Source organism: Phoenix dactylifera, chromosome 14, assembly GCF_051530095.1.
Source record: "Phoenix dactylifera cultivar Ajwa chromosome 14, Ajwa_hap1_PhDact_Kaust_v1.1, whole genome shotgun sequence".
In the NCBI taxonomy this organism is placed as follows: Eukaryota; Viridiplantae; Streptophyta; class Magnoliopsida; order Arecales; family Arecaceae; genus Phoenix; species Phoenix dactylifera.
Window position 1 is genome coordinate 737,111 of NC_143203.1, and position 22,170 is coordinate 759,280.

General features: G+C 40.2%; 1 protein-coding gene across 2 annotated transcripts in view; it reads left to right on the top strand.

Moving 5' to 3' along the window:
- Positions 1-11,180: 11,180 nt before the first annotated feature.
- The window catches only part of LOC103697114 (protein NPG1-like), a 49,541-nt gene continuing 38,551 nt past the window's right edge, over positions 11,181-22,170 (top strand). For both annotated transcript variants that reach the window (XM_039118345.3, XM_088711067.2), the window contains exon 1: positions 11,181-11,690. In XM_039118345.3, the coding sequence (XP_038974273.3) occupies positions 11,517-11,690 (174 nt within the window). In that variant the 5' untranslated portion in view covers positions 11,181-11,516. The remainder of the gene's footprint in view (positions 11,691-22,170) is intronic.

Here is a 22,170-nt window from a genome sequence, read left to right on the forward strand (position 1 = left end):
CCTTCATTTTGTCTTCAAGTATACCTACATCACCATCTTCTTCTTTTCTAGAAGAATCTCCATTAGTTTCATCAAAAACAACATAAATGGATTCTTCAACAACGAGAGTTCTCTTGTTGAAGACCCTGTATGCTCTACTGGATGAGGAATAACCTAAGAAGATCCCCTCATCTGATTTAGCACTAAATTTACTTAGATTGTCCTTTCCATTGTTCAAAATAAAGCATCGACAACCGAAAACATGAAAATAACTTATATTTGGTTTCTTACTTTTTATCAACTCATAAGGTGTTTTCTTTAAGATGGATCTAACTAAAGCACGATTTAAGATATAACATGAAGTATTTATTGCTTCAGCCCAAAAATACTTTGGTAGATCTGATTCGCACAACATGGTACGAGCCATATCTGGTAGTGTGCGATTCTTCCTTTCTACCACCCCATTTTGTTGGGGTGTCCTAGGTGCCGAGAAATTGTGATTGATACCATTTTCGTCACAAAACTTTTCAAAGTGCTGATTTTCAAACTCGGTACCATGATCACTCCTAATTGCTTTTAGTTTAAGATTGAGTTCATTCGAAACCCTATTATAAAACTTGATAAAAGCGGGAAAGGACTCATCTTTGTGTGCAAGAAATGAAACCCATGTAAATCGTAAAAAATCATCAACAATTACAAGACCAAATTTCTTACCCCCTAGACTAGCAGTTCTAGTGGGTCCAAACAAATCCATGTGAATTAGTTCTAAGGGTTTTGTTGTTGAGACTATGTTCTTAGACTTGAAGGAACTTCTTGTTTGTTTTCCTAATTGACATGCAGCGCAAATTTTATTCTTCTCAAAGTCTATTTTTGGTAATCATTTGACTAGATCTTTTGTAATTAGTTTGGAGATTAAATCCATGCTAGCATGCCCTAACCTACGATGCCATAACCAACTAGTCTCATTGACTTTGGGATTCATGGCTACAAGACATTGGCCATCCTTCATGGTGAGATCATCAAGATCTACCATGTAAACATTTCCATGCCTATGTCCTGTGAGTATGATCTCATTGTCAAATGGACTACTAATTATGCATAGTGATGATTCAAATGACACTTTAAAGCCCTTGTCACAAAATTGACTTATACTTAACAAATTATGTTTTAGTCCATTAACTAACAATACATTATCAATAAATAAGGAGGGTGATATGGAGATTTTACCAACACCAATAATTCGGCCTTTAGCATTGTCTCCAAATGTGACTACTCCTCCTTCTTTTGATTCCAAGGTGACGAAGAGACTCTTGTCACCGGTCATATGCCTTGAGCAACCACTATCAAGATACCACATTCTCTTTTTATTCCCGGCTGCAAGGCATACCTGCAAAATGATCATGTGAAGCTCTTAGGTACCCAAGTTTTCTTGGGTCCTTCGTGGTTAGTGTAGTTGGTTCCCTTAGGCACCCATACTTTAGTTATGTTTTTAGCTTTTACAAATGTACTCTTGTTAGTTTGGATTTTTCTTTGAATACAAGAGTAGGCTTTATGTCCATTCTTTCCACAAAGAAAGTATGTTGGTTTTTCAGTTTTTACGTCTTTTGCTTTTACAAAGAAATTCTTTAGATACTTTTGTTGCTTATTAGTTTTATATCCTAATCCGGCTTTATTGAAAACAGCTCTTTGATTTGAAAGAATAAGATTTAATTTTTCAGAGCTTTGTGTGAATTTTTCAACAATTGGTTTGTACTTATGTACCTCATTCTTAAGATTCAAATTTTCTTTAACTAGTTCTTCCATATCCTTTTTAAGAGATTCAACATTTTGTGCAAGTGAGGTATTATTATCGAGTAGGGATTTTACTTTTAGATTTAATTCCTTAATTAATGTTTTTGCCTTTTCATTTTCAGTGCTAAGTTTTGAATTTTTGATTTCTAGGTTAGTAGTGTTAATATTTTTAACGCTCTCCTTTTCAATTAATAGGTTTTCAATATTTTCCTTTAGTTTTTGATTGGAGGCTTTTAATTCTTTATTCTTTGCTCCTAACATACTACAATCACCAATAAGTTCTTGAAAAGCATCATATAATTCTTCTAAAGTAAAATTTATAGTTGGGTTTTGACATACCTCGTCGTCTTCGAATGCCATGAAGCATAGATTGGCGGTCTCTTCCTTCTCTTCCTCGGAGGATGATGTGTCACTATCATCCCATGTTGCCTTCAATGCCTTCTTCTTCTTCTTTCCAAAATACTTCTTTTGTTGAGGGCATTCGGAACGAATGTGTCCCGGTCTCTTGCAATCATAGCATATGATTGGGTCTCTTTCTTTTTCTTTTTCTTTTTTTCAATCATTTCTCCCTCCAAACTTTTTCCTTGGAAAGGGTTTCTTTTTCCTCATGAATTTTTTAAACTTCCTAACTATCAAACCCAAGTCCTCGTCCTCACTTTCTTCCTCACTCTCACTACTTTCCTCTTCACACATACTCGAGGTAGCCTTGAGTGCAATCGTTTTCTTCTTTGGCACATCATCTTCATGTTGCTTCATCGTGAGCTCATGCGTCATCAATGAGCCCAAAAGTTGTTCTAGCCCCAAGGTGTTGAGGTCTTTGGCTTCTACGATCGCCGTGACCTTTGCTTCCCATGCTTTTGGCAAAGATCTGAGAATTTTACTCACAAGTTCCGGGTTAGTATAAGATTTACCCAAACTCTTTAGACCATTAATAATATCGGTAAAACGTGTAAACATGCATGTGATGGTTTCATTAGGTTCCATCTTAAACAATTCATATTTGTGAACTAGAATGTTCACTTTGGACTCTTTAACTTGATTTGTACCCTCGTGGGTAACTTCAAGCCTATCCCATATTTCCTTAGCGGAAGTACATGTGGAGACTCTATTAAACTCATTTACATCTAAAGAACAAAATAATGAGTTCATGGCTCTAGAATTGAGTTGAGCCATCCTATCATCATTCTCATCCCAATCCTCCTCAGGTTTGGGAACTCGAATGCCATTGACCACGTGTGATGGTTCTTGTGGTCCCTTGACTATAACCCTCCACAAGGCATAGTCTTGTGCTTGAATGAAGATTCTCATTCTAGTCTTCCAATAGGTATAATTTGTCCCATTGAAGAGTAGAGGTCTATTGGTTGCTTGCCCCTCGGCAGGAACATTGTTAAAGGGTGTTGCCATCTAGATCTTTGGCTAAGACGGTTAGGTCTTTCAAGAAATACACAGAGCACCCGCTCTGATACCACTTGTTGCCCAGAGATGGTCACCCAAGAGGGGGGTGAATTGGGTGTTTTAAAAACTTTTCGCCTAATTAAAAATAAAACACACAAATATATGCACTAAAGTAAAGAAGGAGGAATGAGAAAGGTCAATCGCAAACACAAGGTTTTATAGTGGTTCGGAGCTTCCACTGCTCCTACATCCACTCCCCAAATCACCTTTGGGAATTTCCACTATAATCCAAGATTACAGTACGGTAGTTTTGCGAGTCACTACCCAACTCGTTGTTTTACACCGGGCTCACAACAAACCCTAAAACCCCCAATTTCACTTAGGCTTGGGACGCCTTTTCCTTGTTCCAAGTCCCTTGACCGGAACAAGCACCACAATGAAAGAGTTTACAAAAGAAAAGAAAAGCTCTCAAAAAGCAAATATAACAATGATGAACAATAGAACCCGGAAGAATCCTTTTGCCGTTGGAAGCGTGAGAAATGTTGATTCTTCCGATGTGGACCGCGTAGGGTTGAGTGTGAGCTTTGAATCCCGAGCGCACGAGAGTGGTTGAGCTTGAAATCACTTGGAAAGCTTGAAAACACTTGATTTTTTCACTTGAATGCACTCACTCCCTTGAACTTTTCTTTCTTACTTCTCTCTTGAATGATCTAGCTTTTGGTTGGTAAAGAGTTGTTGAGAAGCACTTAAGAGGTCCTTTTATAGCCCAAAAAGCAAATATAGCCGTTAGAGACAAAGTAAAAAGGATTTGAAATTCAAACCAAACCTGAAAAGCTGTCAGTCGCGTCCCAGGCGCTCCGGGGACGTCTCCGCTTCAACGAGAGACGTCTCGGCTACAAGATTTTGCTTTTTACGTTGTCTGGGGTCGACTCGGCACTTTAAGGGGACGTCTCGGCTTGTTTGCACTTTTTGAATGGGGACGACTCCGCTGCTTTGGGGACGACTCCGCTTCTTTATCTCCGAAAAACATGTCCTCTAGAATTCCCTGAGAGAGTCGACTCCGCTCCTTCAGGGGACGTCTCGGCTTGTCTGCACTTTATGCATGGGGACGACTCCGCTGTCTCAGGGTCGACTCCGCTTCCTTATCACCGGAAAAACCATTCTCTGGAAAACCCTGAGAGAGCCGTCTCCGCTATCTTGGGGACGACTCGGGAAGTCTCCTTTTTACTTGCGGGGACGACTCCGCGTACAGTGGGGACGTCTCGCGCATATCTCTTGAAAACTGCCTTTCTACCGCCACTGAGAGAGTCGACTCCGCTACTGAGAGAGTCGACTCCGCTAACGCGGGGACGACTCGGCAGGTGCCGGGGACGTCTCCAAGTGTGCCAGTTCTTCCTGTTTGTGCCAGAGACGTCTCTAAGACTATCCGGAGACGTCTCGGCTGTCCCTGATCTGTTTTCTTTAACTCAAAATATTCTTCAATAAATTCATAAAAATTATGGAAACTTGCCTAGACATTTCTTAACAATATTCTTAGTTAATCACATGAATTCCTCAATTAAATTGTTAAGATAAATGGAATTATACTCTAGTGTTTTGTATTCATCAAAATCCATTATGGGGTCAACAAGTAGGGCAACCAGGGTTCTTGTATTTTGGGGCAATCTGTTGTTGAATAAAAGATGAGGCTTGTGCCGCCATCACAGCTTGCCTAGGAATACTGGTTTTCCTTTTTACCGTGGTTAGGTCTTTTAAGAATTTTGTATAGGAGGGGATCTGTCTGATGGCATCTAGGAAGGGTAAATTTATTTGAACATTTTTAAAGACTTCCATGATTTCATCGTACTAAGATTTTTTCTTTGAGTCTTGTAGTCTACTAGGAAAGGGAGCCTTAGGTGTGTAAGTTTCTATTGGTTTCTCCTCTATTCCTTGTGTTCCCTGTTCTTGTGCCTTTTTCTGGGTGGGGTTTGGTTCATGCTTTTCTTCTTTTTCTTGCACAGGAAGTTGGACTTTGTTGTCCACTTGCTTGCCAGACCGTAAAGTGGTAATTGCCTGGACTTCATGGGTAGGGTTTCCATTAGAATCAATCTGAAACTGGCCTCTCGGCCCTTGATTCTGTTGTCTACTAGGGTTAGGTACTGGCTGACTTGGCAATTCACCTCTCTTCCTATCCTCTAGAGAGTTAGCTATTTGGCTCAGACTAACCTCAAGTTTTGCAATTGCTTGCGCATGGAATTGGTTAGTCTGGGCTTGGATTATATTGGTCTGTTGTTGTTGCTTGATAAAATCTTGTTGTTGTTTCATCATATTAGCCATCATGGTTTCTAATTGTGAAGGTTGCTGTGGGATAGGGGCATTATAAGGCGGTACAGATGGAACCAAAGGTTGGTTCATTTGTGGTGGACCTATCCTGGGAAAGTTGTTCTGAGAACCTGGTGGACCACCTTGATGCTGAATAGGTTCATTGTGCTTGTATGAGAAATTTGGGTGGAACCTATTATCAGGGTGGTAAACTGGGCTGAACGAGTTGGGAGTGGTCTTCTTAAAGGCACTATATGAATTTAGAGCATTTGCTTGCTCGGCCTTTATGTTAGGCAGACGAGGGCAGCACTCCACTAGATGCTCAGGACTGTTACACAAAACACACAAACTATATGACTCGTGATCCACTTTCATGACGGGATTTGACTCTTTGTATGAACTCGAACTAGTGAAAACAGTGAAAGCATCAAACTTTTTACTCAAGTTGTTCATTCCAGCCACCAGATTGGACTGACATTTTTGAGTTCTGGGTCTGCTTTCATTTCATAATTACCTGATTTTTTAGACCCAAACTCATCTCTAATTACTTCCTCACCATAGCTACTCCAATTTTGGGCATTTTCAGCTAAGTCAACAAGAAATTCATAGGCTTAATCCGGGGTTTGGTTCATGAACCTACCCTTGTGCATGGACTCAATCATGTTTCTATGTGCTGGAGGTATTCCTTTATAAAAGAAGTGGACCAGATCAGCCTTATCAAGCCCATGGTGTGGGCATTTGACCAACAAGTCATGGAATCTTTCCCAAAGTTGGGAAAATTCCTCCTCAGATTTTTCTCTAAAAGTTCTTATGGCATCCTTAATTTTTTCAGTCTTTACCATAGGATAGAACTTAGCCATGAACTTCTTAGATAGTTGTTCCCATGATGTGATGGAATTTGAAGCAAAGGAATACAGCCATGCAGCAGCACAATCCTCTAAAGTCATGGGAAACAACCTTAATTTAATACCCTCTTCATCTAAGTTTTGATTTCTAAACGTTTGACAGGTTGTCAAAAATTTGTTTAGATGAATATAGGGTTGTTCACTCTCGAACCCATGAAACTTGGGTAACATGTTTATTGTTGCAGCCCGAATTTCAAATTGGGCTGCATTATTTATTGGCAATACTATACATGTAGGTGGACTAGCGGATGCAGGAGCGAATAATTCATTTAGGGTTCTAATATGTTCACCCATTGTAGAGATCGACGGTTGGTTTACAGTTCGCAGGTTATGATGAAAAGTTCTGTCAATCTCAGGATCAAATGGGGTTAACTTATCTCTTAATGACTTTCTACCATGCATACATTTTCCACAACTTAATTAGACTCAATTTTTTAAACGAAATCCTAAAAGATAAGAAGAAGGGCTAGACCAAGAAGACCACAATCAACACCTCACAACAATTTGACCCTATTAGTCTTAGAGCTAAGTGAGGTTTAGTAGCTTCTTAAATCTAGTTGTACAGAGATGTATCAGGTTAAAAAGTTCCTGAAATTCTCTCCTAGATTAGACGGCTCCTAATCTCTCTTTCAGATTAAGCTTGAGCTTACCAGTAAAGCAATCCAGTAATCAGTGACCAGGAAAGTCCCAGGATGTGTGGTGGTGCCAAAAGGGATACACCGATACCACAATACCCGTAACAGTTCTCACTGTTGTAAAACTTTTCTAGACATCACCAATTACTAAATTCTCACTGGAGTGGCTTTCAGCTACTTCTTTCCAAGAGCCTAATTGAGATCGAAAACCCTAAGGCCAATGTCTAATTTGATTTTAATTTAATTTGGCTTAGGATAAGTATGCAAGGTGGTGATTTTTGGGCTAAGGACAGGTAATGACTTTCCGACCTTATCTTTTCGATGGGTTTTGCCCTTAATTACTTTATGCAAATGCTTAATACTAAATGCAGCAAATAATCAATATTTTTTTTTAAAGTTTATGCAATGTCATTAGGTTGTATTGATTAAATGAGCAAGCAAAATTTTTTATTTTTATTTTTATTTTTTTTGTAATTTTTTTTATTTTTTTATATAGCAATAACTTGAATGTAAACTAAACACAATTCTTATGCGTCAGTCAATCTCCGAATGCCCGTTGAATAAGCTTTGGAGATTACTCCGTGAGGAGTCCCAATAGAGGTATGATAACCTCGGAGGATTGCACCCTATCAATTACTAGCAAAAATAATAATTTTTTTAATATATTTTTTTGATTTAATTAAAAATTTTTTCTTTTTAAACTTCAAATTTTGAATCTCAGAATTCAAATTTTGAATTAAATTTTTTTTTGAATTTTTGAATTTTTTTTTTAATTTTCATTTTTTTTTGAATTTTAAATTTCGAATTTCAAATTTCAGAATTTAATAACTACGAAATTATTAACTAGAAATTATCAAAATAAAAAAAATAAATAAAAATAAAAATAAAAACTTACTACCGGAGTACGTTCACTCCGGGCATCCAAAATTTGATTTGATCTTCGTGATCGTTCTTGCTTCTCGATTTGCCTCCCCGGCAACGGCGCCAAAATTTTGTTCGTCCTTTCCTGTCTAACTAAAAATATGCTAGACAGATCGTTGTTAGAACCGACGAACAAAAGTTAAATTTAATTCTACTCTTACCTTTCCTACTCGAAGAATAGCGGTTGTAAGAGGTCGATCCACAGGGAGGCGATTGGAGTTGCATAAAAATTAGAACGTTCACTCGGATTTGAAATCGATTTTTGACTGATTAAAGAAAAAACATTTTTTTGAGGATGTTGATGGATTCTCTAGTCTACCGGAGAATAATTTTTTATTTAAAATAATAAAAAGACAAGTACTTGAAATCAAAGAGTATTTATGAATTCATGAAATGTTTAACTATTCAAAGGAAAATTTTTTGCATAAATTAAAATGGATGAAGACAAGTGCTAAGAAGATCAAAAGCCTAGAACATAAATTGCATCAAAGAAAATTTAATGTATTGCATCAAAGAAGAATTAAAAGATTGCATTAAAAAAAACAAAAATAAACTTGAACCTAGAACAGGGATTGCATGAAAGAAATTTTGCTTGATTTCATAAAAAGAAAATTGATTACAAATAAAAGTGGAGATTAGAGGCCTAATACTCCTCCTATTTTGCAAATAAAATAAAGAAAAGGAAACAAAGAAAAAAAATCACTTCTCTTTCCTCCCTCTCTCTCCCACGGTGGACTTATAAAATATATTTTTTTATCTTCTTCTTCTTCCCAAGAACAGAGTAATACTCTGTTTCTTCTTCTCCCTTAGACCAGCCGAGCCCTCTCCTCTCTTGGCCTCCACCGAGCACCACCACTCTGACCCCCTTCCTCCTGCCGAGAACTCCCCTATTTATAGATCGCCCGAGCCTGGAGGAAGAGAAACGGGCGAGGGATCATGGCCGCTGGGATTCCGGAAGAGGAGGAGGGCGCGGTCTGCGACCGTGGGCGGGATCTCGGCTGCATCACGGCGGAAGCATAGGCGGAGGAGGCTGGATCACTTGGAGGAGGCGGTTACGGCTTGGATCCGTGGATGGCGCCGTGGGACCGCTGGGAGGTTGACTGGCCGCGGGATCTCTTGGAGAAGCTGGGAGGCGGACGAACGGCTGGACTGCATTCGAACGGGCGCCTGGGAGGAGGCGTGGATCACGGACGCGGCGTCGGAGGCTGGAGATATGGACGGCTTGGTGCTGGGATCATGGATTAAAATCGAGAATGGAAGATTGGCTGCGGTTCCTTGATGATGCATCGCGGGATCACTGGAGGGGACGGTCGTCCGGGTCCACACGGAAGAGGGAGGAGCTGCAGACGCATGATTTTTGTGAGGAATGAATGCACGGAACGGCTGGGACGGGCTGGATCTCTGCATGCATCACGGGATCTTGGACACGGAAGGAGGGAGGAGCTGCAGAAACGGAGGAAGAAATGCTGTTGTGAACCGTTGGGAGGAGCGGAAGAAGCCGGGAGGGAGCTGATCTGGATGTGCTGGATGCGGGGAGAGGCGGACTCGGACGGGCGCGAGCTTCGTGGGATGCTAGGAGGAGACGGATGCGGCTGGATTGCGGCTTGCATCATACTTGCAGTCCGGGTGTGGGAGGCTGGATCATGGAATGAGCTGGGGCTGCCGCGCATTGGACTCAAACCCAATGTTATTGGGTCTTTTAGACTCCTTGCACTCAAACACAAATACAATGTTAATTAATTAATTTTATTATTAAAAATTAACTATAATACTAATTATGGTGGTACGATGATTGCACTTTTGTGCTCTCATCACTGCTCTTCTTGGTTGGGCTATAGGAGCACAGCATCATGTTGGAGTTGACCTGCTCTTCTTGTTGGAACGTGTTTGACAGGAGACCCTCTGATGCTTAAGTTAGGCAGAGTTTCAAGAGAAAACAGATGAAATGAAAGAGAGATAGAAGTATAAGAGTATGATATTTAGATTTCTCTCCATACTTGGGGTCCTCGTGCCTGGTATTTATAGAGAAAAAAGTATGAATATGTGCAGTTAGGATCGCGTGATTTGTAGACAAGCAGTTGGGCTCTATCCATATTCACTGATCAAAGCAGTTAAGATATTTCTTTTTAGGTGCACTATGGTCGAACGCTTTTCTTATCTACTGATATGTTTGGTTACGATATTTTTTTCGGGTATGTTGAGATTGTCGAGTTGTAACTGATCACGCTGATAGTTTGGAGATTTGATTAGCCACTGATTTTGCGGGACATGTATCGTTGTTTTGTTGTTGGGCTGAGCTATTGGGCTAGATTTTAGGGATGGCAAATCTAAGCCATATCACCTAGTACTTTATTTATGCTCTTCTTATTGAAACAAACATGCCAAACTAACATCAGCATAAAAATAATTCTATGACATATTTGTAGGAACAAACCTTTCATGTCTTTCCATGTCCTGCTTGCTAATGCATGCCCTTGTCATAATCAATTTTTATGTAATACATAATTAATTATTACACGCAGGTCTAAACTAATGGATCATTCAAAAAATATATTGAAGAAGCAAGCTTAGCTTACCTGAGATATACATAACTCCAGAATAAATGACCCATATCTTGGCTCTACATCTATAAACACAATTATTTATGTGCTAACCTATTACTTCAAGGTCATTTGTGAGATTTGCTTATTTTTATTCTAGTCCGTTTTTTTGACCCCTGTTACCTTGTGTTTCTTTTGGATGAAAAGGAAAATTTCTGTCATCTCTATTGGTGGTTTTTTTGCTCACCAGCTGGCATAGCCTCTGAGAGCCAAGACAAATTTCACACACAACTTACAATTTACAACTTGGACCAACTTGTAAGCCAAATTTAGATTTGGTGGGATCCACTTTGCATTAACCCCTTCAGGCCAAATTTTTCAGATTGGTTCAGACCGTTCTTGGACCGTTCTTGGTCCGGTCTTCCCACTGTCAGACCGTCAAGGGTCCGGTCCCCTAAATTTCCCACAAACCAGTTTTAGGCACGTGCAATGCACGTGACAAACAGCATGGACAGCTGTGATCCCCGTCTAACCATAACAATTTTCTCATTAATTACATAAAAAATATCATAAAAGATATCTTTACGGCACATGATTGCCGAATTAAGTTCAAGTTTTGGCATTTTACATTAAAAACCCTAACTAACGTTAAAAACTTACATTGGGACATGTCTCGTATTTAATTTTTTTTATTTTTCTTCCCGGGTCAGAGAGACCATGGACCTCGCGCTCCTCGCCCTCCCCTCGTTCCCGTCACCGCCAGTTACGCTTCTTCCCCTCCTTAAAACACCATCGTGAGACCGCTCCCAACCATGAGGCGACCCCGAGGACTCGCCGTGGAATTCGTCGCCATTCTCTCCGCGATCCGATCTCTGACCACCATCTCGATCCCTTCCACCCCGCTTTGATCGGCTTTTTTTCGCTCTTTTTTCCCCTCCATTTTTTCACCGTTCTCGGGGGCGTTTCGATCGTCGATCGGCTCGAGGACCGGATCGGATGCGCGTGGGCGGAGGCGGAGGAGGGGGCGGGCGGCTGGTTCGGGCGGCGCGATGGGTTTCGACGGCGACGGTGACGGCGGGGAGGGGGATGGAATGTCGTCGGTGAGGGACGTGTCGATCAACGGCCTGACGATGAAGACCGCCGAGGTGGAGGCAAAGCTTGATGAGGGCAATATCCAGGATGCAGAGTCGTCGCTGAGGGAAGGGCTCTCCCTCAATTACGAGGTTCCTTTTCTCCTTTTCTTTTCCAATAAAGTCCAATTTATTTAGGGTTGGTTGGCACGATCTCTCTCAAGTTTGATTCTTGAGCGTCTGGTTGTTTGAGTTGAGAACAATAATGGTGTTTTTCCTAAGTGGTTTGGTACCATTGGCATAATGACGCATTCTTCTTGCAGTACCGAGGCACAAAGTTTGGACATTTACGAGGGAAATTTATTCCCAATATATTGTCAGTGATTGTGGATAAATGAAGACTGAAACGAACCAACATCAGGATATAATGGAATAATTTTCTTCCTTTTTAATAAAATAAATAGTTGATTGTGGGAGCTCTAGCACGTGGAAGATTCTGAAGCTAGACTCTAGCATGTGGAAGATTCTGAAGCTGGAGTGGAACCTTATATTGCAGAGATGGACGGCGAAGGGGAAATTATCATTGAATTGAAAGCTGTTTAGCTCAAAATGTCGTGAGAATATGCAACTTATTTTGAGATGTTTATGGAATCTGACTGATTTCATGGATACAATGTTAATTGTCAATTGACACCAACTCTCAGACTTTTGCCACTTTTCTATCTAGGGCAAGTTTGGGCGAGAGAGGGGTCATTGTGGCAGGTTGGAGACGGATTTGTACTATACAGTAGTAAAGATTGTCTTATCCTGTAGTTAAGTTCTTACTTCCCGGTTCAAACTATATTTGCATGTATTGGAGTTGCAGAAAGATATGATCTAGGTGTGGGAGTGGGGAGGAAGCTGTCATTGATGCTACTAATATGGATACTTGGTCAATAATTACATACTAATAAATCATTTTTTTATTGACAAGTTCACTATAGTCTATTTGAAATTGGGAAGTAAATAAAATGAGCATTATAGTATATAATTTACTGTTTGGATGATTGATGTAGTTTTTATTTGATAGTAATAGCTGTATAAGTGGGAGCCTGAATGAGTTCTCAAAATAGACAATAGTCTAGGTTGAGGGTAGGCACACTAATGTTAATGCCCATACAAGGCAGGTATAAATTCAGTGGGTTAGAGGAGCTCCCACTTATATGAATTCATATATTTTAAGTTTTCAGCTATCGTGTTGCCCAAGATAACAACCCAGGGGGGGGGTGAATTAGGTTTTCTAAATTTTTAGGATCTTAATTAAGTTGATAGATGGGTAAATTATTTTGGTTTGTGTTAGAGCATATAAGTGCAGTGGAAGCAAAAATAACACAATGCAAACACAAAAGAGCTATAGTAGTTCGGTGCACCCCAAGGCACCTACATTCACTTCCCAAGCGTCCCTTTGGGAATTCACTATGATCCCTCGGATTGCAGTTGGATTGTTTTATCGGGCTCACAATCCAAAAATCCTACAATTGGTTTTACGGGATCACCAGTTAAACCTAACCGTTGATTTTACGGATTCACCAACAACCTATACCGTTGGTTTTACGGGGTCACTAACAAACCTTACAAAGAAAGATAGAGAAAAAATTTGAAGCTCCTAAATGAGCAAGTAATACAATTATACACTAAGAGAAGAGGTAAGAATATAGTTATTGCTTTGTAGATTGCTTTTCTCTTCTTTGCCAAGGTTGCTTCACTCCTCAAGAGGTTGGTAGAGCTCTTGAAGACATTTGAAGATTGCTCAACCACCTTCTTTCAGAATTTGAATGAAGCAATTAAATGTAGAACACTTGAACTTTCTTTTCTCTTGAATACACTCTTGATTTTTTTCAAAAGATTTCTTTCTCTTGATGAATAGTGTCCCTTAAATACTTCTTTAATCCCTATTGGTCACTTTCTAGCTGCTGGAATGGAAAAATTAGCCGTTTCTAGTCGTTGGAGCACCAAAAAGTACATCTGCAGAATTAGCCGTTATGTTGTTAGTCGTGCCGGGGTCGACCTGAGTAAATCTGCAGTCGGCTCGAGTTACTGTTCCATAGGCTAAGGTCGACTCATGTTTTCCTAGGATCGACTCCACCTTGGCTGGGGTCGACCCGAACTTGGCTGGGATCGACCCTCTCAGGAAATCCAGAGAGTTGTTTTTCTTACACTTTAGGCTGGGGTCGACTCAATTTTTCTTGGGGTCGACTTGAGCTACAGTGGGGTCGACTCGAGCTTAGCTGGGGTCGGCCCTCTTAGAAATCCAGAGACTTATTTTTCTGATGTTTCAAGCTGGGGTCGACTCAAGCTTAACTGGGGTCGACTCCAACTATCTTGGGGTCGGCTCTGACATTGATTCCAGAGAGCTGCTTTCTTGTGAAACTTATTGGGGTCGACTCAAGCTTCAATGCTGATTTTTGGGGTCGACTGCTTTCTTGTGAAACTTATTGGGGTCGACTCAAGCTTTAATGCTGATTTTTGGGGTCGACTCGAGCTTGTGCCAGGCATGCCAAATGTGCCAGAAGTGCCAGGGTCGACACCAATTCTTTTGGGGTCGACTCCAACTTTGTGCCAAGTGTTCAACAATGTACCATAGCATGCCAAAACGTGCCAATTGTATCAGAGTCGACTCCAAACTTCCTGGGGTCGACTCTAATCCTGTTTTTTTGCATCTTAAGGTTAGTTTAGCTCATTAAATCAATAAAAGAAGATTCCAATGAACCTAGGATAAATGGCACACACAAGCTTCATCACTTTGACTAGTAAAAGGATAAAATTGCCCCTTATGAAGAAAACTTCACTCTTAATTATGTCAAACTGAAAATTAGATTTTTCCAAGTTCTTCTAAAAGATTTATCCTAAGATGAGTTCTTGAGAGTCCTTTTTAAGAGTGTATTATGAATATATCGAATATGTATAGCTTCTTTCTTCCTTGAGTGTTTATATACTTAGTTATTTGAATTAATCGCTTTAGCACTTCCATATGCCCTTAATGGCTTAGTAAACATCAAAATAACATTAAGATTCTCAATCTCCCCCTTTTTGATGATTACAAAACATTTCATATTGTCAATTTGCCATTCGTACGAAAAATTGAGTTTAACATTCATAAGGTGCTTTTGGTTTAAGAGTTTCAAAATAGTCCAATTCAGAATTTATATCAATGAACCAAGAGCTCCTTCTATCTTATTCAAATTGATGCCAAATGTATTTTAGCTTTGCTCCCCCTATCTCTTATGTTTCATTAAGTCAACATTTTCAAAAGTTTGTGCCAAATTAAGAGTTTCAAGTTATGTATCGAGGTAAGAAAAATTTCTATGATTGTGTGCCAAATGCTTATGTATCATACTTTCTTATATATCTTGGCTTATGCATTGTGAATTCTCATGTATCATAAGTTAAGTGTCATGAATTCCCATGTATCAAGATTTTAAAATTCAGCTTTTTTATTTAATGAAAATTCAGATTTGCATCTTGTCAAAATTCTCCCCCTTAAGTATAAATTTTCTCCCTTATATTTTTCTTCATATATTTTCTCCCTTATAGAATTTTCCACTTATATTTTTCTCCATATATTTTCTTCCTTATATTTTTCTCCCTCTTTTTGTCCTCATCAAAAAGAATATATAGTACTGAAGTAAATCATATTGCAATGACAAAGATCATAAAAAAAAACATTGTATTTCATAAATGCAAAATTACAATGTTCCAAAATGCCATAAAAGATACCATTGTTTACAATCAACAAAAGGCAAAATACATAAAGAACTAGAACAGCTCTAGGCACTAGTCTAGATGTGCTTTTGTAGTGCTATCAGTAGGCCTAGAAGCATCCAATGGCTGTGACTTGGCTCTAGATCTCCTAGTGTAGGTGGCGAGAGGAGGTCTGGTCTGTGAGCCCTATGAACTGGCTGGCTCTATGCTGAGATCTCTGACTCAGCTGCTCGAGACCTAAGGGGACCATAGAGCTCTCTCTATAGTAGTCATCCGATCTGAGAGGCTCGTCACTTGTGTGGATACTCTCCTGATCTGAGTCGTAATGCTGTCCAGCTGACTCATCATCCTATCTGAGAGACTCATCACCTGAGCCGATACTATCTCTGTCATCCTACTCTAGTACTCTTCTGTGTAGCCAGTAGGTGCAGATGATGAAGATCCTGCCTCTGCATGTGATGAAGGATGGTCGACAGGTATCTCAGGCTCTGGAATGGAGTCTTCAGGCTCTGGTGCTTGTGGCCCTGCACCTTCGCGCAGCCAGTGACCATCCAGCTTCTCGTACCCCATGCGCTGAAGTGATCGTGCAGTGTAGGTGTCAGTATGCAATAAATCTCTGGAGATCTCTCCCACTAGACATATGTCATACTGTTTAAAAATCAGTGTGAGTACCATGCCATAGGGTAAAGAAGCCTTCGCCCTAGTCACGGTCTCATGCATCTGTCTGATCATCATCGTCGGGAGATTCAGGGGAATGCCCTGAATGACATGCTCCATGATCGTTAGGTCTTGCTCAGACACATATAATGTGTTCGCAAAACTGCTCTCCCAAGTGCAGGAGAATCGCACAAATAGTAAAACTTGGGAGTCCAAGGTCGAATCCTCAGGGAACGGTATATGTATTATTAGCGTAATTTCAGATGATTTTCAGAATTAAAAACAATGAATAATATGTAAATAAACAAAGTTCAATAAAATAGAGAGATGGTTAGGGATCTGGAATCCTCCTTGATGATATTGCATCCAAGAAATAAACTCTATGGTTCTTGATTAAAGATTAATGGTAGGATAGATCTAATCATGGTATATGTTTCATGAACATATAAATTCAATTTCTAAGCATTCATCGTGCTTACTACGTCTACGACGAATTAAATACTAAAGCAATTTATATATCAATAGACATAAGCCATTAAAGAACTATTGACATAATAATTGTGCATGAATCAAGAACATATCAGTAGCTATAAATCATTTAAAGCAAAAGTTCAGAGTTACTTCAAAGAGCAATACATCAAAGGTTTCTCCATCACCCTTCTTAAGAAATCAGCCACTCATTTCAAACATTAGCCTCCCTCTCTCTTTTTCTTTTCGGAAACAGTGCATCCCCTGTTTCTTCTCTTTTTTTTTTTTTGAATGGCTGCCTCCTCTGTTTTTCCGAATGAGACATATCAGCCCTCTTCTTCCAGCCGAGAGCTTCCCCCTTTGTAGTTCGCGAGAGCCCTAAAGCTCCCCGAGAATGGGCGCGAATGGCTGGGATGAGGAGATGTGAACGCGGAGCCTGCTGTGACGCTCGGATGCGCCGTGAACGGATCGATGGATGGACGCGGATGAGCTGGAAAGATCGCGAACTCCGAAAGCTGCGGACGCTGAAGAAGCGGACTGATGGATTGCTAATCCGGAAGCTGATTCGGAGGGAACGGACCGAGTGGATGCATCGCTGGAGGAAGCGGATCGCGGAATGATGCGGATTCGGAAGCTGGCCACACGGAAGAATCTGCTGAGATGCAGGGACGCGGACGCGGAAAGGAGCTGATCGCACATGGAGAGGAAGTTGGGACGCTGGAAGGCTGGAACGCGGAGATGCTCGGGAGATCTGATCGTGAATTCGGGAGATAGAGCTTGTGAGATGTGTGGGAGGATCAGTCGGATGCGTGGGATCGCACGCGGACGAAAGCTGGGACGTTGCAGTGGATGCGGAAACGAAAGATTGTGGGGTGCTGGAATTTGGGATGTGATCACGGATGGCTGAATATGGAAGGACGTCGATCGTGGGATGTTGGCGATGTGATGCATCGCGGGATGAAGTCAGGATGCAGGCCCTGGGAGATGCTGTAAACGCACCGATGGAGCGGGAGAATCACAAACGGGCGGTTGGGATTCGGATGACGCGCTAGTGGGGAGAGAAATCTGGAAACGCGTGAGAGTTGGATGCTTGGGCTCACGGAAGAAGCTGAGATGCTTGAACACGGAGATGCTCGCGAACGGCTGGATGAAGCTGTGGATGCGGAAAAGCTGGGAGCAGGGCCTTGGACGCGGGAACCTGAGATCTGGGAGGTGGATCACGGACATCTGGGGGATCTGATCGCAAATCCGGAAGCATGGGATGCAGATGGGGAAGGAATCACGGATACGGAGGATGCTTCGCGGAAGAATGAAGCTGCGACGAAGTGGACGGGTGTAGACATGCGCTGCTCGAGTGCAAATGTGCTTGACTAGGTTTAATTATGCTCCAGCGTGATCAGGCTTGGGGTCATGCATCATCTCAATTTGTACCAAATGTGCATTTAAACTCTGATTTACGATGATCTGTGCCAAATAAAAATATAAAATTAATGCAACACTTTTATCATTATTTATTAGCAATAAAACTAATTTAAGTGATGTGTAGATCGCACTTTTGTGCTCTCATCACACCCCCCAACTAACTTATTGCTAGTCTCTAGCAATTAACGAGCAAATAATAAAATGAGAGTGCAAAAGATGTGGTTTAACCTATGAATTTTTATTGAAGCTAAAGTCATAAAACTAAGATATGTACCCACTTTCGTAGGGAATCACGATTGCACTTAGCACGTGCAATAAGCCGTTAAACCCCTAGGTTATCCTAGTGGACGAGTGTTGTCTCGAGAGGGTTTGCAGAGATGTTACCCACAAACATCATGAGTGATATGACATGACATGAGATGCTAATAAAAATATGAAATAAATCCTAAGCCAATACACATGTAATTAATATATATATATATATATATATTTTTTCAAGCATGACAACTATCAAAGCAAGGAAAATATGATCAAGTAGTGTGCATAAAATCGTATGACTTTCTCAGAGTACTAATACCTCCACCACAACAGGGCACCGCCCGAGTTTTAGGCGCACTACTCAAGTTCACAAGTGTTTTCTACAGTTTGTTAGAATCTGATCCATCGAATTTTCAGAATATCACATGTTGTCTAAATTTGTCAAGAATAGTTCGCATATAAAGAAAGAGCTATCAATCCCTACTAAACAACCCAGGTACATAGAGGTCCAACACAATGGAATCAAACCAGCCATTACCACGTCACTGGGTTCAGTCTGACCAACCTATTCATGCTTATTTTTGTTTCTTTTTTTTTCAACACATATGATGACTACAGCTGTCCAACCCCATTAGGCTCTAGTAAGGTCTATGTAGCGAGCTTTCAGCCAATGATCCCCGATCCAATTGGCTCAAGACATTAGGTGAAACACCCCTCAGACTTAATTACTCGAACCAGACTGCGCCACGAGGCCAGACTTATCATCATAAGTATTTTATTATTATTATTTTTTATTTTATTATTTTTTAATAATAATTATGCAAGAAAAGAGAAGATAGACTAAACCATATAGATATTTTTATTATATACGTGACTGCATCGTGACTATAGGTCAACCAAAGTCGGATCATAAGGCACCTAAGTAATCTAGCCGGGACATTCAACCTCTATCTGTATGTGAAAACCAAATCATGAATCTTATGGTACGAACAAGGATACTCGTACTTCTTTAACGGATAAGGCTAACAAAAATGCAGTTAACAAATGTGAACCCCTGATGCCTTTCTATTGTCATTAAGTACACGTGCGGGGATCTAATAATAGGTCTCTGATCAGTCATAGTATGCATGTATTTCTTGCCTTAATAGTTGCACAAACTCAATATGAAAATACATGTGCATTTGCTCAGAAAAGAAAGTAATAAAATAAATCAAATGCAAAAACAAAAGCTCTCTTTTTATTTTTTTTATTTTTTTAAGAACAAAATATTTTTCTCCCCCTAACTTAAACATTGCATTGTCCTCAATGTAATAGATACAAGAAAACTATATATGAGAGACAATAGAGAAAATAATATTGGAGAGAAGAGGAATACCTTAAGCTGCTGATATCCAGAAAAGAAGACCTACAAAATAAGAAGAAAACTAGAAATAAAAGAAAAAAATAATTCTAACTAATATACACATAGCTTTGCCGTCATGCTCAGTCATAAGAAGGCTCCCCCAAGGAAAAGGAGTTCTCTTCATCTGCAAAATTATCAAGAAAAGGTTTTAACCTGTGTCCATTTACCTTAAAAATATTACCATCCTGTGGATTCTCAATCTCAACCGTCCTATGTGGAAAAACAATTTTTATAATGTAAGGACCTGTCTATCTCGATCGCAACTTACCAGAAAATAGATGTAAGCGGAAATCATATAAAAGAACTTTTTGCAAAGGTTCGAAGACTTTTTTTAAAATTGATTTGTCGTGTAAAATCTTCATTCGTTCTTTGCAAATTTTAGCATTATCATAAGCATCTCTGCGAATCTCAGTAAGCTCGTTCAATTGCAATTTTCTAGCTAGACCGGCATCTTGTAAATCAAAATTCAATTTTCTAATTGCCCAATACGATTTATGCTCTATTTCTACAGGCAGATGACACGCTTTTCCGTAGACTAGCCGGTATAAAAAGGAGACATGCTAAGAATAGTTTTGTATGCAGTATGATAAGCCCATAATGCATCTGATAGTTTCGAGGACCAATCTTTTCGTGATGGGTTCACCGTTTTCTCTAAAATACGCTTGATCTCCCTATTGGCTAACTCTACCTGGCCACTAGTTTGCGGATGATATGGGGTAGCAAAACTTTGTGAGTGACACCATACTTTTTTAATAAGATCTCGAAAGGCTTATTACAAAAGTGCTTTCCATCATCACTAATTATGACCTTAGGCATCCCAGATCGTGAAAAAATATTTTTTTTTAAAAACTTTAGGATAGGTTTGTGATCATTGGTCCTACAAGTGATAGCCTCTACCCATTTGGACACATAATCAATACCGACCAAAATGTACTCATATCCAAAAGATGGTGGGAATGGGCCCATAAAATCAATGCCCCAACAATCGAAAATCTCGATAACAGTAATGGGCTGAAGAGGCATCATTTGCCTACGGGTTAGACTTCCAATACGTTGACATGGATCACATGTCTTGCAGAACTCGTGGGCATCTTTGAACATAGTAGGCCAATAGAAACCACATAGCAAGATCTTTGCAGCGGTTTTCTTAGAAGCAAAGTGTCCACCACAAGCATCAATATGGCAGAAAGAGAGTATGCTTTGTATATCATGATCCGGTATGCATCGTTTGAAGATTTGATCATTGCAATACTTAAACAAATATGGTTCGTCATAGTAATAATTCTTCACCTCGCGCAATTTTTTTTTTATTTATCGACCTCCAATGCTCCGGAATTCGGTTTGTAACAAGAAAATTTACAATATCAGCATACCATGGCATAGTAGAAAGTGCAAACAACTGCTCTTCAGGGAATGAATCCTTGATGGGAAACTGTGACACCGAATCATGAAAAACTAGCCATGATAAATGGTCAGCAACCATATTCTCTACTTCCTTTTTATCTTTGATAGTGATGTCAAATTCTTGGAGTAGAAGTATCCATCGTATTAAGCGTGGTTTGGCCTCTTTCTTATCCAGCAAATATTTTAACGCTGCATGGTCCGTGAAGATAACAATAGGAGCACCAAGGATATAAGAGCGAAATTTGTCTAATGCAAATACTACTGCAAGCAATTCCTTCTTGGTGGTGGTGTAATTCATTTGAGCATCGTTTAAGGTTTTGCTTGCATAGTAAATGACATATGGCTTATTATCCTTACGTTGTCCTAGGACAACTCCTATCGCATAGTCGCTAGCGTCGCACATGATCTCAAAAGGTAGTGACCAATTGGGTGGTCGCACGATGGGTGCAGTGCTAAGCATAGACTTCAACTTTTCGAATGCCTCTTGACAGGTTTCAGTCCAATTGAACGGTGTATCAAAGGATAGGAGGTTACATAATGGTCGAGCTATGACACTAAAGTCCTTGATGAACCTCCTATAAAATCTGGCGTGATCCAAAAATGATCTAACATCTCTAACTGTCTTGGGTGTAGGTAGCTTGGCGATTAAGTCAATCTTGGCTCTATCAACTTCCATGCCCTTCGATGAAACAATGTGCCCAAGGACAATTCCTTTTGGCACCATGAAGTGGCATTTCTTCTAATTCAGTATCAAATTCTTTTCCATACATCGAGCTAAGGCTGCTTGTAAATGAGACAGGCAATCATCAAATGAGTCGCTAAAAACGAAGAAGTCGTCCATGAACACTTCTAAAAACTTCTCGTTCATGTCTTCAAAAATGCTGAGCATGCATCTTTGTAATGTTGCAGGTGCATTATACAACCCGAATGGCATCCGACGGAAAGCGAATGTGCCAAAAGGACAAGTGAAGGTAGTCTTCTCTTGATCTTCTGGTGAAATCTCGATTTGGTAATATCCAGAATAGCCATCGAGAAAACAATGAAAATCGTACCCCGCAACTCTCTCCAACAGTTGGTCTAGAAAGGGTAGAGGAAGTGATCTGTCCTTGTGACCAAATTCAACTTTCGGTAGTCGACACACATGCACCAACTCGTCGGGATACAAGTTGGGACTAGTTCACCTTGTTCATTTTCTACTACCGTCAAACCCGACTTCTTAGGAACGACTTGAGTAGGGCTTACTCACTTGCTGTCGAAAATTGGGTAAATAATACCCACGTC